We start from the raw sequence: 16,911 nt of genomic DNA, 5'->3' as shown, positions 1-16,911 counted from the left end.
CAATTCTAAAACTGTTATTCTTCAAGGTTCAGCATTATAGATACTCACAGACTGATTGCAGCAGGCAGTTACAACTGTGGCTTACGGTTCTGTTTCAGAACATCTCTGCTGCTAAATTCTGATCCCTTTGTGATTATGCTGCACAGTTAGAACAGATATACCTCCTTATTACACTAAGGTCTTGGATCTGGGAACTGTCTGTGGATTGCTAAGAGAGCACGACTGTTCCATGCAAGTGTCTCCTCCAGAAACTCTTAGCACAGTATAGCATAGCCACACCATTTTTGGGTGATGCACGGTTACGATAACGTGCATGATTTGCTGCTCATCTTCGTTGCCTGCCACCTGCTGGTTCATGTATACATTGTCTTGCTTCTTGATCTCATAAGAGCTTTTCCTTACTGTTCCCCCACTGTCTGAATGTGCTGTCTGCCTACCCTTGAATTAGCAGAGAACAAGACCAGCATGACATTTGCCATCTGTGCCACTGACCCCTGTCCTGTCTTTGTTACCTGCCAATGCCATCACCTGACTTCCTTCCTTCCCTGTTTTGGCACATCTTCAAGATTATCTTTGAACAGCCTAGGAAGAAGGGGAGAAATGCTACTTTCACACTGGTGGAGCAAAGGACAACTTAAGTCAATCTCACTTGCACGCTTGGGACAAGATGAATGTCACAGGGACAGGGCGGGAAAAAGTACTAGCGTTGCATACAGTATTAGTATCACGGTTATGTGGAAATTGGGAACGGTTCCTCCTCCTACCAAACATAGTAGAAAGGAGGCGGAGTGCAAGCAATCTCATCGGGGTGTCCAAAGGGTATGGTCAGAAAAGTCAAGATGGTGGTCACAGTGGTTGGATCGAAGCTGTGTGATACACATAAAGAAAAGGCAGAGCTTTGACTGCATCATTGTGGTCACCATTTTGACTTTTCTGAACACTCCCTGTGGACATCCCTGCATCTCAGAGAGACATTCTCAAAACATCATTGCCTTGCATAGGCGGAAGGAGGATAAAGGAGTTCAGATCAACTTGCTTCTGAGAAAGGTTTCAAGAAGAATGGACCATTGATGCCCCAAACCCTTCTCTCTTCATCTGAAAAGAACTGAGTTGGAATCTCATTTTAGCCCTTCAGCTTCCTGGCTGGGTTTAGATGGCACACTGAACTCCTACAAGCCAACATTTTAGCCTTGTGTGTTCCATGAACCTAGTCAATGTGGCTAATTAATGGCTTAGTGTGCTATGTCAGTCCCAGAAAATTAGGGCTGTTGCTCAACCATGGTCTGGTTAACCATCGGCAAGTGTATCCCTATAAGCATAGCTGTTCTTTGAAAAAAGTCATGGACTTTCAACCTAGTCTACTTCAGAGGGGTTTTGCATATTTAAAAAAGAATGAAGTTTAGTTGTACTGTTCGGGGAGCTTACGAGCAGAGCCAGCATTATTATATAAGTATGGGTATACACACACTCATCCACACGCACACATACCAGAAAATGGGGTAATCTGGATTCTTGGCCATAAATACACAAATGGATTAATCTGCTAAAGTATACACTGTTTCCCTCCCTTCTTCAGTATTTATAACAGGGAGGTTTCCACAGCATTGGCAGAAGGGTACACTGCACTGTCAGTCTTCAAAGCCAGCTTCCTCCTCCCCTCCCTCCTGCAGCTAAGGGATTTCAAAATGAAATCGTCACGTCTTCCTGCTCTCGTCCCCCCGCCCCGCCCCGCCCCCGCCATTCAACAGGTAAGCGATCTCTCCCTGCCTCACCCACCTGCCACCGCGTTACACCTGCCTGACTCAACTTGCCCCTAAATGGTCTCTTATAGGGAGGGATTACATGTTGTTAACCGAATCCCTTTAAGGTTTTCAACACCGTTCTTCTCATCTTCCACCTCTCTCTCTGATTCCACTCCGCCTCCCAAGAACTGATGCTCAAGAATATTTTTCCAAGTATGGCACTTAAATGAAGGAATCTGCCCCCTTCCCACCCCCCCTTGGAAAAAAAATGAAATCGTCTTGCCCAAGTTAGGAGAGCCTTGCTCTGCAACATGTTCCATGCTTGGCCTGGAGCACAGCATTCGTCCAGCCAGCATAAGCTATCTTGATGCTGCCGGGGGATGAAGTGAGTGACCATCCACGATATATGAAGGCTGCCATCAGGGCTGGCTCTAGACACTTTGACACCCTGGGCAAAGTCATATTCTGGCTCCCCTTTTGGTTTGGCTCATCTTCCAATTTGGCTAGGAATTTCAACATGGTGCCCTCTTGATCCTTTTTTTCTTCAAGTTTTTGAGCTTTGCACTTATGATTTTCAGCCCTGGACAATTTTTTTCTCTTTTCTCGGACATTTTCACCCTATTTACACAGTAAACAATTGTAATTACATCAGCACCCATTGTTGTCATATGGCAACAATTCTGCAAAATTGTATTTAACCCTTGAGCAGGCACACTGGCTCATGGAGTGCGCCATTACTGCTTTCTGCTTTTTTATTGTGTTTTTCAGAAGTCTTTTCAATTTTGGTGACCCCTAAAATTTGGTGTCCCTAGGCTGGTGCATACTCACCCTAGAGCTGGCCTTGGGCACCATGTGGGTATATAGAGGCAACTCAGAAGAGATGGCACAGTTCTTAGCTGCCATTGTATTGCCTCGAAATACATTTATAGCAGCCATTATCCACCCCAACTGGCTCCCCTTCACATCCATCATTCCCAGCCAGCATGGAGAGGACAAATTGGGGATGATGGGAATTGCAATGCAACACATTTGGATGGTGCTTGGTCGGAATAAGCAAGTGAAGAGTTTATTGGCCTGTCAGTTTAGGAGATCTCAGTTCAATTCCCCATTTGGCAGAGGAAGACACCGTGCCAATCACTCATTCTCAACTTCCTGTATCTCTTAGGATTGGTGTGAGAATCAAAAAGGAATTAAATTGGTCAAGTGTCATCAAAAAATGGGTAATAATTCTTATCAATACAGTTGATTATTTTTTTGTTTAAATATAAGGAAAAACTCCCCAACAGTAAAATTTGCAGAAGAGTGGAACAGTCTACTTATGAATTCTATCTATCTATCTATCTATCTATCTATCTATCTATCTATCTATCTATCTATCTATCTACTTATTTTTCAAATTTATATATGCTGCCCATCTCACTATACCAGTGAATGTTGTAGGTTCTCCATCCCTGGACGTTTTTAAGAAGAGGCAGGACACTCACCACTCAAACATGGTGCAATTAGTTTTCCTGCATTTTCAGAGGGTTGAACTAGGTGATCCTGGCGGACCCTTTCAACCCTTTCATTCTATGATTCAATGAAATAAGGTCAAAGATCAACAATCACTCCACGTTTAGCCACCAGGGACTGTGCCTGAGCCCATGGGCAGCAGCACTCAGCTGACTGAGGCTGATCTTGAAACATGAAACAGGGTTAGGCTTGCAGTCCTTGGATGGGAGGCTGCCCGCAAACCTTGGGGTGATGGACTTGAATGACAAGTTGCAGGAAGATCTTGGGAGAAGGTGACCAGAAACAATTTCTGTATTGTTGCAAAGAAAGCTATATGGATATGTCCATGAATCATCAGGACTGCTATCTTTTTATAATCAAAGTAGGGGGTTGACCCTGGTTCAATTCTTCTCCAAAGCCAAGATTGTCACTAGGATAGCATTTTTATAATCCTTATAATAAACTTGTCATAACAAAGTTGTGTGATGTATTTCTGATCACTTTTTGATTTATATCAATGTTTATACACACACACACACACAAACACACACACACACACACATATGGTGCATTCAGAAAGTATTCAGACTCCCTTCACTTTTTTCAATTTTGTTATGTTGCAGCCTGATACTACAATTGTTCAAATTCATTTTTTTCCTCATTAATCTACACTCATTACCCCATAACGACAAAGTGAAAACAGAATTTTAGAAATGTCTGTAAATTTATTAAAAAGGAAAAACTGAAATATCACATTGGCATAAGTATTCCGACCCTTTGCAACAGCACTTGAAATTTAGCTTAGGTGCCTCCCATTTCTCTTGATAGTTGCTGAGCTGTTTCTACACCTTGATTGGAGACTACCTGTGGTAAATTAAATTGATTGGACATGATTTGGAAAGGCACACACCTCTCCATAGAAGGCCTCACAGCTGACAATGCATCCTGTATCAGAGCAAAAGCCATGAGGTCAAAGGAACTGCCTGCAGAGCTCAGAGACAGGATTATTGCAAGGCACAGATCCAGGGAAGGCTACAAAACAATTTCTGCTGCACTGAAGGTTCCCAAGAGCACAGTGGCCTCCATAATTCTCAAATGGAAGAAGTTTGGCACAACCAGGACTCTTCCAAGAGCTGGTCGCCCAGCCAAAAAGAGCAATCGGGAGAAGAGCCTCAGTAAGAGAGGTGACCAAGAACCCGATGGTCACTCTGACTGAGCTCCAGAGATCCTGTGTGGAGATGGGACAAAGTTCCAGAAGGACAACCATCACTGCAGCCCTCCACCGATCTGGGCTTGATGGCAGAGTGGCTAGACGAAGCCTCTCCTCAGTGCAAAACACATGAAAGCCCACTTCAAGTTTGCAAAAAAGCACCTGAAGGACTCTCAGACTGTGAGGAACAAGATTCTCTGGTCTGATGAAACCGAGATTGAACTGTTTGGCCTCAGTTCTAAACATTATGTCTGGAGGAAACCAGGCACTGCTCATCACCTGCCCAATACCATCCCAACAGTGAAGCATGGTGGTGGCAGCATCATGCTGTGGGGGTGTTTTTCAGCAGCAGGGACTGGGAGACTGGTCAGGGTTGAGGGAAAGCTGAATGGAGCAAAGGACAGAGATATCCTCAATGAAAACTGTTCCACAGCGCTCAGGACCTCAGACTGGGCCGAAGGTTCACCTTCCAACATGACAACGAACCTAAGCACACAGCCAAGACAACACAGGAATGGCTTAGGGACAACTCTGTGAATGTCCTAGAGTGGCCCAACCAGAGCCCTGACTTGAACCCTATTGAACATCTCTGAAGAGACCTGAAACTGGCTGTCCACCGACGGTCCCCATCCAACCTGATTGAGCTTGAGAGGATTCGCAAAGAAGAATGGCAGAAAATCCCCAATCCAGGTGTGCAAAGCTTGTCGCATCATACCAAAAAAGACTGTAATTGCTGCCAGAGGTGCTTCAACAAAGTACTGAGTAAAGGGTCTGGATACTTATGCTAATGTGATATTTCAGTTTTTCTTTTTTAATAAATGTACAGACATTTCTAAAATTCTGTTTTCACTTTGTCATTATGGGGTACTGAGTGTAGATTAATGAGGAAAAAAAATGAATTTGAACGATTGTAGTATCAGGCTGCAACATAACAAAATTGAAAAAAATGAAGGGGGTCTGAATACTTTCCAAATGCACTGTGTGTGCGCGTGTGTATTAAATCCTTTTTAAATCCCACCATTCTACTAAGCAGCACAGGGAAGTGCACTAGGTTTTTTCCCACAACGCTGTAATCCTCACAGTAACCCTGTGAAGTTGGGGCAAGTGAGAGAGAGGGCTTTCTTAGGGTGTTTCCACCCAGTCTGAACCAGATTGCTTAACCATCAAGTGGTTGCATTCGCACAGCATACTAAACTTGCTTAATGTCAACTTTGCTTAGATCTTTATATTAGATTATATTCATTCAGTAACCAACTAAGCAGACTGTGTAAGTACAGTTTTAGTAACATTAGCTCCTTTAGGAATGTCAACCATAAGATGCAGGGTTTCAATCTTAATTCAACAAAAGTTATTCTGGCATTTGCTCTCTCCCACTTTCACTCCAAGACTCTACAGAACCTGCTTTGGAAACTGTACGAATGTTTTAAAGTAAAGGCGTGTGTGAGGTTTTCAATATTTGAAATGATCTAACAGCAATTGGTTGAAGGCAGTAATCTCAGCTTGGCAATGCTCTTGGGAGTCCCCCATTATGGGTTACCTGGATCCTTTCAGCAGTGGTGCTGGGACTAGAAGCTAGGATCTTCTGGCTGTATGAAGTATGCATGTTAACACTGACTTATGATTTTATTTATTGAACAAATCCAAGGTAGACCATAGATAATTGTCCTTCATGATAATGCTGGAGTAATCGACTTGGTCATGGCCCAGTTGAGGCAAAGCCTGGAGAAATCTTGTGCCACTTTACATTTTTCTTAGAAGCCCCTGTGAAACATGTATGCAATGTGTGTGCCTAACTCTTTTGGGGTGTCGTTCTGATTTCCTAATGTAAATTGCTCATTTCATCCCTTTCCCCCAAGATCTGCCACTTACCCATTAGACAGAACAAATGACTCATGATCTACCCGCCTCTATCCTTTGAGATTTCAGGCCAAAGGATGGGTGGCATTTTGCAGAGGAATCCCTCTGGCATCCCTTCCCTGAACCGCAAGCAAAGGAATCTCTTATCACAGTTACTATAAGGGCAGTGGCTTTGTGGAATGCTGCATCCTCAACCTTGACTGTGTGTGGGGGAGACAAGATGTGCACGGGCAAGATCAAAACCTTTGACTGAATAGTGCATGGTTTCAGCCTCAGTTTTGCAAATGGTGCAACAACAAAAACTACAACAAGGGGACTTCTGGGGACAGCCATGCCTTCCTGCACTGGAAGGCTTCACAGATAAGGGCTGTGATAAGCCAATATGGTTTAACAAAAGAGTCACAGGGAGAGTTCTGAATGAGATATGGGCAAGTTGTGAATTTGGTTTAAGCTTACAAACATAGCAGAACGCACACTGGAGTCAGGAGAACATGCATAGTTCAAAGCCTTGCTTCAGTACGTAGTTCGCCTAGCAACCCTGATACCATTTATCAGCCTACCTTGCCAGGAGGAGTTAGGATGAAACAGGAAGGAGACAGAACTCTACCTGTCATCTCAAGCACTTTGAGAAGATGCTTTGGCCCCTCATAGGACCTTTAGGTGATTTAAAGGCATGGGGCTGCCCCCTGGGGACCAAACTGGGTAGGACATTAGACATCATGCATGGATTTCCTGCTCAAATTTCTCTTCAAAGCTGTAGCTGTTTTTTTTTTTTCCCCCTGGAGCATTTAATCCCCAAATACTACATGCTGAGATATTAATGGGGGGGGGGAATGGGAGATTGCACCCCTTACATTTGAATGCATATGTGTGTTTCCTTCCCTACTTCCTTCCTTTCTCTTTCTCTCTCTTTCTCTCTCTTTCTCTTTCTCTCTCTTTCTCTCTCCCTCTCTCCCTCCCTCCCTCCCTCCCTCCCTCTTTCTTTCTTTCTTTCTTTCTTTCTTTCTTTCTTTCTTTCTTTCTTTCTTTCTTTCTTTCTTTCTTTCTTTCTTTCTTTCTTCACAACAGGTGTGTACACCCTATATAGGCACAGGCAGGGTGTATGTCAGTTTGGGGAGCTGATTGCTGGATAAGAGACTGAGACTCTTTTTCATTTTTTAAAAAAATCTTGTTTAAGTCAAGCAACAGCTGGGTTCCTGTAACACCCTTGGCTGAAATGTGGTTGAGTGGTTTGTGGTTCTCTGCACTGTGTCAACTCAGTGATCATGTTTGATACCAGCTCACTGTTCATGAGCTATATGAACCCAGGCAACTGGGTTCATTGAGTAAACCATGGTTAGAGAGAGTGTTAGTGGGCTGTAGGAATACACAGCACCCAAGCTGAATTCTGGTGCAGGAAGGGGACATCAAGAATTAAGACACTTTTTTCCCTGCCAACCATCAACCACTCATGGGATGTGAACTTGCCTTTCTTCAGTATTAAACGGATTTTTCAAACCCAACTCTCCCCAACTTGGAGTTCTCCAAACATGTTGAACTGTAACTCCCACTACCTGCAGTCGGCAGGGCTAAGGATGATGGAACCGTGGTCCAAATCCAGGGAAAGAGTCAGCCCGGGCAGAGATGGCTGTTTTCCTCCTCCTGCCTCAGAGTCGGGCACATCCACCCATCCAGTCTTCGGGTCGCTTCCTCTCCTTGTACGTTAACCCGAAGTTACGCCGGCGGGGGAGACGAACGTCGGAGCGCTGCGGGACAGTCGCTGGGAGACGGGCGCAGCCTGGCTGGCCAGGCAACAAAGCGGCGACGGCGGCGGCGGCGGCGGCGGCGGCAACAAAGCGGCGGGGCGATTGGCTGGCTCGGTGCCCCTCGGCTCGCCAGCCGGAGGGCGCCCCCGTCCCGCGGGGGGGGGGGGGGCTGAGAGGCGTGCCCACGGGCGCCTGTGACGCGCCAGTAGCAGGGTTATAAAACACCTGCCGCGAAGACCTGGGACCTGAGAAGCGTCTCTTGGCGGCGGTGGGGAGGGAGAGGGGAGCGACGTTTTCCGCCTCTTAAGGGATTAAGCTAGCCACAATGGTAAACAGTCCGTCCTGTTTCTTTTCCTTTGCAGTCGCCCTTTGCGTCCTGCTGCAAGAAGGTGAGAGAACCGTCAGGATTTTTTTTTTAAAGCCTAACTTTTTGGGGGTCTGCTCTGTGCTTGTTTTAAATCCTGCTATTTTTTTTTAATGCATTTTGCTTGTGAAGGAGCCTTCGTTCTTGACCCCCTCCTGCGTCCTTGCCAGCCCGAGGCTGAGCTGCCTCTTCATCCCCGCACGGCCCCTGCAGCGAGGCCAGACGTCGCTCTCGGCTTCTAGCGGAGTTTGGCTTCGCAGGGATGGATGGTCCTCTCAGAGCGCCGAGTTTGCTCTTAGCCCAAACCCCAGTGATAAAGACCTTTTTCTCTTTTTGGGGTTTGCTTTTTTTGGAGGAAAAAAAAAAAGACGTGGGTTCTGTTTGCAACCTTCCCAAAGGGAGAAGCAAAAAAAAAAAAAAGACTCGATTCCTTTGGCACACTTTGGCACGCTCCTGGCTTGCCCACGCTTTGTGTGATCGTCACTGAACTTAAAAAAGGAAAGAAGCCAAACACAGATAACCCTTCCCCGGCTCCCTTTAGCCATGCTCTGTCACTTCTCGGGGGTGTTGATTTCATGCGCTAATGAATCCGCCTCTCTCCTGATAAGCGCAGGGCATTCCAAACATGGGCCAAAGTGTACACCTAGGCAAGACGTCCAATATCACTTTTGGTGTCTGGTTTGTTGCTGAGTAATGCCCAAAAGCTGCGGGGTCTGTAAACACCCTGAGTGAATAGAAGAACACGCTTTTATGACCTTGCATTCTTGGTCACTAAGGCTGTGGCTGCTATAAAACAGTTAAGCTGGGAAATGAGGGGGCAGGCTAATCGCTCTGTTTACATACCAGGATGCGTTCCTGGCCCTTCCGAGCCAGAGCCGGGACTGATCCATCTTCTCTGTTCTTTTCTTCCCTCTTGGGACACGAATAGGCCAGGCCACCACAGAATCCCACCTGCCGGCAGCCAACGGTCGACACCAGAGGACCAAAAGATGCTCTTGTATCAACTGGATGGACAAGGAGTGCATTTATTTCTGCCATCTTGATATCATCTGGATCAACACACCAAGGTAAGTGAAGCTCCTAGGCTCTGGAAAAAGGTGGTGACCAATTTGGAGGGGCTGTGGCTTGGGGTAGCCAAGCACCACCTTTTCATGCAGAAGGTTCTCATTCCAACCCCCAGCATATCTAGGTTGGTCTGGGAAACATGCCTGTCTGAAACCTTGCAGTGGCTCATGCTGCAGTCAGTGTCCCCAGCAGTGGGTTGAATGGGCCAAATTTCTGTCTTAATACAAAGCAACTTTATCCTACCAGATCCATGTGAATGACTAGACTGGCTACCAATAAATTAGGTGGTTTGTACTCTGGGACAGTATCCAAGTGAATGGGCTGGCAGGGAAATCCGTGTTCTCTGCCTCTTAAGAAACTTTTGCATATGACACTCAAAAGCACTCTTCAGCTTCCTACCCTTTATCTTTATTTTGGGTGGTGGTGGAAATATAAATGCTTCCAAGGGCTGGTTGCTATCTGCATGCAATTATCAAGAAGGGGTTGGCCAATACAGCAAGACCCCAACAGCTCTCAAACAACCTCTCTTGAGCTGCTGAGGATCCAAGCCAAAGAGACTACACTTGCTTAGGTGTGGTTCTAATTATGCCTGCTAATCTGCAGTATTGAGTAACAATCCAGTCAGGAAGGTGCATTGCATTCTCCTCCAGATTTATTTCATTTTATTTTTTTAAGGAAGAGGAAAGGCTGGGAGCTGAGTGTAATAAGCACTGCTGAAGGCTGTTCTCCAAAGTTACAAAGCGTGTAAGAGGGTGGTGGTTTCTTTTTAAAGAAATGAACTTCTGACACTCTTAAAGTCCAGATTGGTCAGTATGAAAAGATAGCATTGGGCAGTGGGAGTGTAAGATGAATCCAGTTGGATCAGATCCAAGACCCACTAAGCCCAGCATTCTGTTCCCATCCTGATCAGTCAGATGCTGATGGAAGCCCATCAAAGGGACATGAGTGCACTTGCTGCTTCAGATGTATGCTCTCATACATACCACCTCTGATTTTGGAAATAATCCCCCATTCGGGCAGGTGATCATTGATAGCCTTATCCTCCAGAAATTTGTCTGGAGGACTTTAAGCCATGTGAATTGGTGGACATCACAGGAGCATAGAAAGCAGCCTTCTGTTCACTCTGTTATCCAGCCTAAGATTGTTAATGTAAACTGATAACAGATCACAACTATTCAGAAAATGCTGGAGATTGAAACTGTGACTATATGCATGAAAAACAAGAACTCATCCGTTGTGTCATAGCCCAGCCCATTAGTTATGCTTGGGTCCCATTAAAATAAATTGTTCTTAATTTTTCACATGGATTCCAGGGTGACTCAATGCATATAAGTTAATCTTGATTAGAGGTGAAGTACATGTGTCTTCCTGCCATATTGTCCAGCTCCTATTAACCCCATCTGGCATGGCCATTAATCAGGGATGATAGAAGCTGAAGTCCAACTGCATTTGGAGGTCCACTGGGTCTTCTGTCCTAATGTGAGATAAGGGTTTATGTGTCAAGCCATAAACCACAGTTTGCAAACCACTAGCAGGGTTCCTACATTGGACTTATTCAAGGCCAAGCAAACCATTGGCTTAGTGCATATCTGAAGCAAGGAGATTGCTCTTCCCCCTACCAACTACAGAGAAACCTAGTTGTTGTTCAATTTCCTTGGCTACTGACCACACCTATATCATAAATGCATTTCTGATCAACCATGGAGGTTAACTGGATTGTTTTTCTTCTTTCAAAACCAGCCACTCTGCGCCCTATGGGCTGGGAAGTCCTCGTGTACGGCAGAAGAGGTCCCTCCGCAGATGTGAGTGCTTGCATTTCAAGGATAGCATCTGTGCAACTTTCTGCCATGGCAAGCCTCGGTAGGTATGATATAAACAAGAATATATCCCTAACCCTAATCCTGATATAAACAAGGAAGTGCTAAAGCTTCTTGGGAGCTATGAGATTGATAGAGGGAGCCCCATATTTGATGGGAGTTTCCTTGAATCAACCCATGTTTAAATTTACCCATTTCAGCAAGTGTCTTGTCTCCATAAATTCACCCATTGCACCAAGTAGCTTGTCCCAAAATACATCAGGCCAGGATGAGTGTAGAAGAGATACTTGCAGTAGGCTCGTTTGGCAAAGGCACAGTCCAGTCCAGGGTTCAAGGCACACAAATTCTATACCAGGAATCAAGGTCCACAGGATAAACCAATAAGGCATTGTTATTTCCAAGCAAAGTAAATCCAGGCAAGGGCAGATATACAATGAGAGGCTGGCACGGAATTGTTCCAGCATTGGAGTATGCTCAGGAGGCTTAAGTATTGAGAGCTCCTGGCCTTCATCCAGGTATAGTTTGGGCTGATCACTATTAGTGGGCTGCTTAGAGTAATGATGTATTCTCAAGCAGACCCAGCTTTCATGGGGCTCTTCCAAGCAACTTAGCACCCTCCCTCCTCTCTGCCATTTGGATGTCTATATGGTAATGGATGGCAGGCTGGGTGGGCAAATCTCCATTTCATAGTCATAGTCTACAGGGATGGTCTCTGTTTCTGCCATGACACCACTGCTAGGGTCTAGCTCCCCAGAATGGAATCTGTGTGGTGCCCTGTCCAACTGTTGCTCTACGTCTTCTTCCTCAGATGAAGATCCATCTAAGAAGGCAATCTTACTAAGCTATAAAGCCCACAATGGCTGGGTTCATTCAACACTTTAAGCCAAACCCAAATAATGGCCATTATAACTTATGTGAACTTTGCCATTAGAAAAGCTGCCCATGGAAGTCATTGCAGGTACCTGGTAGAAGCCACAAAAACATCATTCTTATCATTATGTCAGGTACATGCATACCCTGTTGTCACCCATGGATTACATGGCAGTCCCCTTTTATGAAACGCAATAGAGCAGAATAGTTCTAATCTAGACATTCATAGCATTCCTTAGATCGCTTGATCAGTCACACACATGTTCTCTATAGCCATACTGTTTGAGCATGATGGCTGTTGTAGTCCAAAACAATGGGAAGCACCCAGTTGCCTATTCCTACACTAAACCATGATAGCATATATACTTCTCTTGAATAATCCAAATCTCTAGTGCCATCTTTTTCTTTTAGACACCCAGGTAGGTCTTTTGAAGAGAACGCTCTTATTGGAACTATATATAACTATTTATTTATTTATTTGTCATATTTATATAGCTGCCCGTCTCACACAAGGTGATTCTGGGTGGCGTACAACAATTAAAGAAGTAAATGCATAAAAACAACTACATATAAAAAAACTGTAAAAATACACAAAACAGGAGGGGATAAAATTAATAAGGGAGCCATTGTAAATACAGTTGTATTGTAAATACAATACAGTAACTGGAATGGTGATGTAGTAAAAAAAAGGCCCTTTAATCTTTTTAGCGTTATGGTCATTAAACTGGGTTCTTAGATAATCTTGTAGCAGTGAATCTAGCTATAAACTTTTCTAAGAATTGGACCTTGCCTTTAATAAACTAGGGGGTGGGGGAAGAGGGAGAAAGCCTGGACAGTGAAATCAGAGCTCCACAAAAAACAACCCAAATGCATGCTTAAGAAATATTAACACCTACTCTTTCTCTTTATTTGCCATTCTCAGTGCTCTCTCTTATGGGACTCACCTTGGCCTCTTATTTTTTTTTTTTCAGAGATCCCCCCAAAATTCAGCTGCCCATGGGCACAGGAGTGCTGGCAAAGCTCCTGCAGAGCAAAAATCTCAAGCTGGATGAGCGAAACTTTTGAAAGTTCTCAGGTAAAAAGTGTTCTTGTGAATCTTTTAATATTTGTATAGTGTACTGATGTTGCTGCATATCCACTCTCATTGGGTGTGTCTCGTGATCCGCAAAATGCTTTGGAGCAGAGTTTGAATAGCCATCGCTCACCCTCCTCATGACGTTTTGCAGAGCTCATTCTGCTAATTCTTTGTCAGAGATTCCTCTCCCTCAAATCTAGAGTGTCGGGCCCTTTGAGTGTTGCTGAATTACCAACTCTCAGCACAGGATGGCCAACATCTGGTTCATCGGGAGGGAGTGAGCGTCCCCATTTCTCACTTAGAGCTGTCAGTTATTGGAGATTGATTTGTTCAGAATGAGGGGGTGAGGCATATATTTGGGGAAGTGGGAGCCAGGTTACAAAGCAAGAACAACTGCCTTCTCCAACTCACTACTTCCAGCCTGCAGTTGTGAGGATGAAAAGGAGAAAAGAGAATACAGTTATGTAATAAATGGTAAAGCTATAAAATATGAACTTCAGGAATTCATAAAGCTCATCTTGCATGAGCATTGTCCCCTCCCCCCTCCCCAATTCCCAGAATAATTCAGAATAATGAAGTAGACCATTGGTTGAGATAGACTTGGGAAAGGTACTTTCCCAAGGATTATTATTATGAGTAATAATGTTCAACATTTGTCACATCCCCATTTTGGCATGTGGAAGTATGAGTAGATTTGCATGGGTTTACATTAAGGAGAGCTATTTCCTGAGAAATATTTAGAGTAGTTCCTAGGATTAAACCAATCCAATCCAAACAGAGTTTGGGAAAGCAGATTCCCTTTGCTAATAAACTCATTTCTCCATTGACTTTATAAGGTCTTCCTAATCCAGAAACCTCCCCTAAAAAGAGTAGGGAACCTGTTGACACCATGCTGCAATTTTTGGACTGTCTTTCCAAAGGTGTGGCATCCGAACTTGGATATGTCTCCTGTGATTCCCCCCCCCCAATTTTAGATGAATACATGCATCCAGTTCCGCATCATGGCTGGGTTTGCACCAGAGAATTTACTGAGCAAAAATGGTGTTGGGCAATTTGTGCCTTAGTGTGTGGTGGGAACCCAGCCACTCTTAGTATATTTTCTGAATCAGGCCCTGCTTAAGCCACAATATGGTTTACTGGGGGGTCAGTGTGTTCTATGGGCATCACAATTATATTTGTTTGCCTGGGTTTAGGATGTCATGCATTGTTTCTCTTGGACTAGAGTTAACTGAGCTCTAAATATAACCTTCAGTGGATATTCATGGGGCATAGGTACGATGTTGACCATTTATCTGATTATATATTTTACAGGATCTTATGCTTTCAGGGACTGAGTTTACCAGAAAGCAGCAGCTCTCTCCAAGATAGCAAGGCCTTCCATGGGAACAGGGCTTCCTGAAGATAAAGTGATCAGCAGGGAACTTAAGGATGCTCTTTGTCTTAGTAAATGGAGTCCTCCATTCCCAAAGGTGCTCCTCTATCGAGGAGTCAAAGAAGAGAAGGCATAACACTGATGGAGAAGGAGAAGTCCACAAAACAGCTGGGACTGGAATGAACAAGGAGCACCATTGTCAGTGGAACAGTTCCCCTATTATTCCAAAGATGATACAGAAGAGGAGAAAAAAACCCTCCTCTTTTCTCCTGCACCTTGATGTTGCTTCTGCTCCTGTGCCTCTTTGTTGGGGGTGAAAGATGTGTTTCAAGGATGCCCATAGGGTTCCCAGCAAATGTCCAGGTGGATGGCTGGCACTTTATGGACTAGGCAGTACTTTGGGGAAAAGCAATATGTACAACCCTGAATGTGATAATGCAAAGTCCTTCCCACCCCCTGAACCTTGTTTATGCTGTTTAGCATTTAATTTTAGAGGTAGTTTGCCTGTGGGGTCAGACGGCTTCCCCCAATTCTGTCCTGCCCAAACTCCTCTTTGCTTTTCTATCAATAGATACATCTGGGAATGAGTCTGATGCAACCTTTTGGGTACCCTCTCCCACAAGCAAAAAAACCAAAGGAAACAAAAGGAAAGCTAAGTTGAGTAGCTCTTATTTAAAACGTCATAAGAGATCAAGAATGGTTCAACCTAGCTAATTGCCACAACTCCACTTAAGAAATTAGGGATCATGGCCATGATTTTGTGCTATAACAAAAGGCCGTTGAATATTGTTCATTTACTCTACAGAGACCTCAGCTGTTCCACAGATTTTGAATGCTTGCTGGATACCCAGTGGAGTGTTAGAGTTGTGGATGGTGAATTCCAGATTTCACACATCCCTAGCTATGGTTTCTGTTCAGTTACAGGCCCAAGGGTTCCTGATTTGTGAGTTGTGTTTAAATAGGTAGCATATGTATATCCATAATTAGAGCTGAATCACTTGACCAAACTGGCACAAGGAGAAACTTGGACTGAGCGACTCCATCCAGATGGGTCACTGATTATACAGTTGCTTTGCTGTTGAACCACACCTTTGATATCACCCTGTCTTCACAGGTTTTAAAATTTATAATTTGAAGGAGGACAAATTATAAGATGGGCCATATGTTTTCTTGTTCATGCTCCCGAATCAGTCTTAAGTCAGAAAGCTAGCATTATCTGAGCTAGGGATGTTAATTTCTTTTTCTGCAGAGAAAAAGAATAAATGCATAGCTCTTTGCTCGGTGTGTGTAACAACTTTGTTATAAAATACCTAATATATACCCTACATACACATACTCAAATCTATCTCTTAGATATTTTGAATATATAAAAACAGACTTAAGGTGACTGATGGAGAGGATAAAAATGAACATTAAGCAGAGCTTTGGGACAAATAAGTCTGGCCACTCATTACTTTTTTATAGTCATACAGGAAGTAAGCAATTCATCTAGTTTTCTTTGAAGAGAATTCCTTCCTTACCTAAAGCACAGGACACTTTAGCTCTTTTCCTTATGATGTGTAGCTTCTGTTACAAACCATCATGGGCAAGAAGGCCCCCACTGTTGTCCAAAGAAACGCATGGTGGGATATGCAACCTGGCTGAGATGCTCTTATCTTAGCTTGTCTCCATGATGAATGTGGTTTAAAGTTCTCTCTCTGTATAGCTCTTTCTTATCCTTTAAAAACAGGGCTTCCAATGTTTGTCTTGTATATGACCCTTTAGATCACAATGTATATTCTTCTAAAATCCAAGAGGATTTGTTTTGCGTTTGCACTTGAGTAGATTTTGTTCAGTCTCAAAGAATCTGCTCCACTGCACGAAAATGAACGAAAGGGCCTTGCCATGTACATTCCTAGACTGAAGCAACCAAAGGGGCTATGGGAAAGTGAACTTATCTGCCATGTTCCTCTGCCCATAACTCCGTGCACCTTCATTATGTAGCAATCCCAATACTTGTACATGTAGCCATGTAGATATTTGTAGATATATTTATTTTTTTCAAACTTTTTTTTTTACTGTAAAATGCAAGCTTTGATTTGTAAAAAAAATAAAAGTTCCCAAACCAATTTTTCTCACTGTCCTTCTGACTCAGGGTTATGAAGAGGAGATGCCATAGATGGAGGTTTGTAAGAGGAGAACGACATTCGCCAGTTGCCACAAAAGCAGCCTAAAGCCTGGGTTGAGTCATTGTACTAAGGCAAAATACAGTTGGTTGGGTTTTGGCTTAGTATGTTAATACGATGCATTAATGCTAATTGTTG

At 44.0% G+C, this 16,911-nt stretch overlaps 1 protein-coding gene across 1 annotated transcript; it reads left to right on the top strand.

Moving 5' to 3' along the window:
* Positions 1–8,184: 8,184 nt before the first annotated feature.
* On the top strand, positions 8,185–16,710 carry EDN2 (endothelin 2). The gene is made up of 5 exons (XM_015887593.3): positions 8,185–8,434; positions 9,338–9,476; positions 11,215–11,334; positions 13,133–13,236; positions 14,548–16,710. Exons 1-4 carry the CDS (start codon positions 8,371–8,373, stop codon positions 13,224–13,226), a joined length of 417 nt encoding a protein of 138 aa, XP_015743079.1. The 5' UTR covers positions 8,185–8,370; the 3' UTR covers positions 13,227–13,236; positions 14,548–16,710.
* The last annotated feature ends 201 nt before the right edge of the window (positions 16,711–16,911 follow it).

Source organism: Python bivittatus, unplaced genomic scaffold (genome assembly GCF_059951505.1).
Source record: "Python bivittatus isolate LINGU-HERP-01145 unplaced genomic scaffold, Pbiv_v1 ctg000310_np1212, whole genome shotgun sequence".
Taxonomy (NCBI): Eukaryota; Metazoa; Chordata; class Lepidosauria; order Squamata; family Pythonidae; genus Python; species Python bivittatus.
Note: the sequence above shows the minus strand (reverse complement) of the source record. Positions and strands in the feature narration are given on the sequence as shown.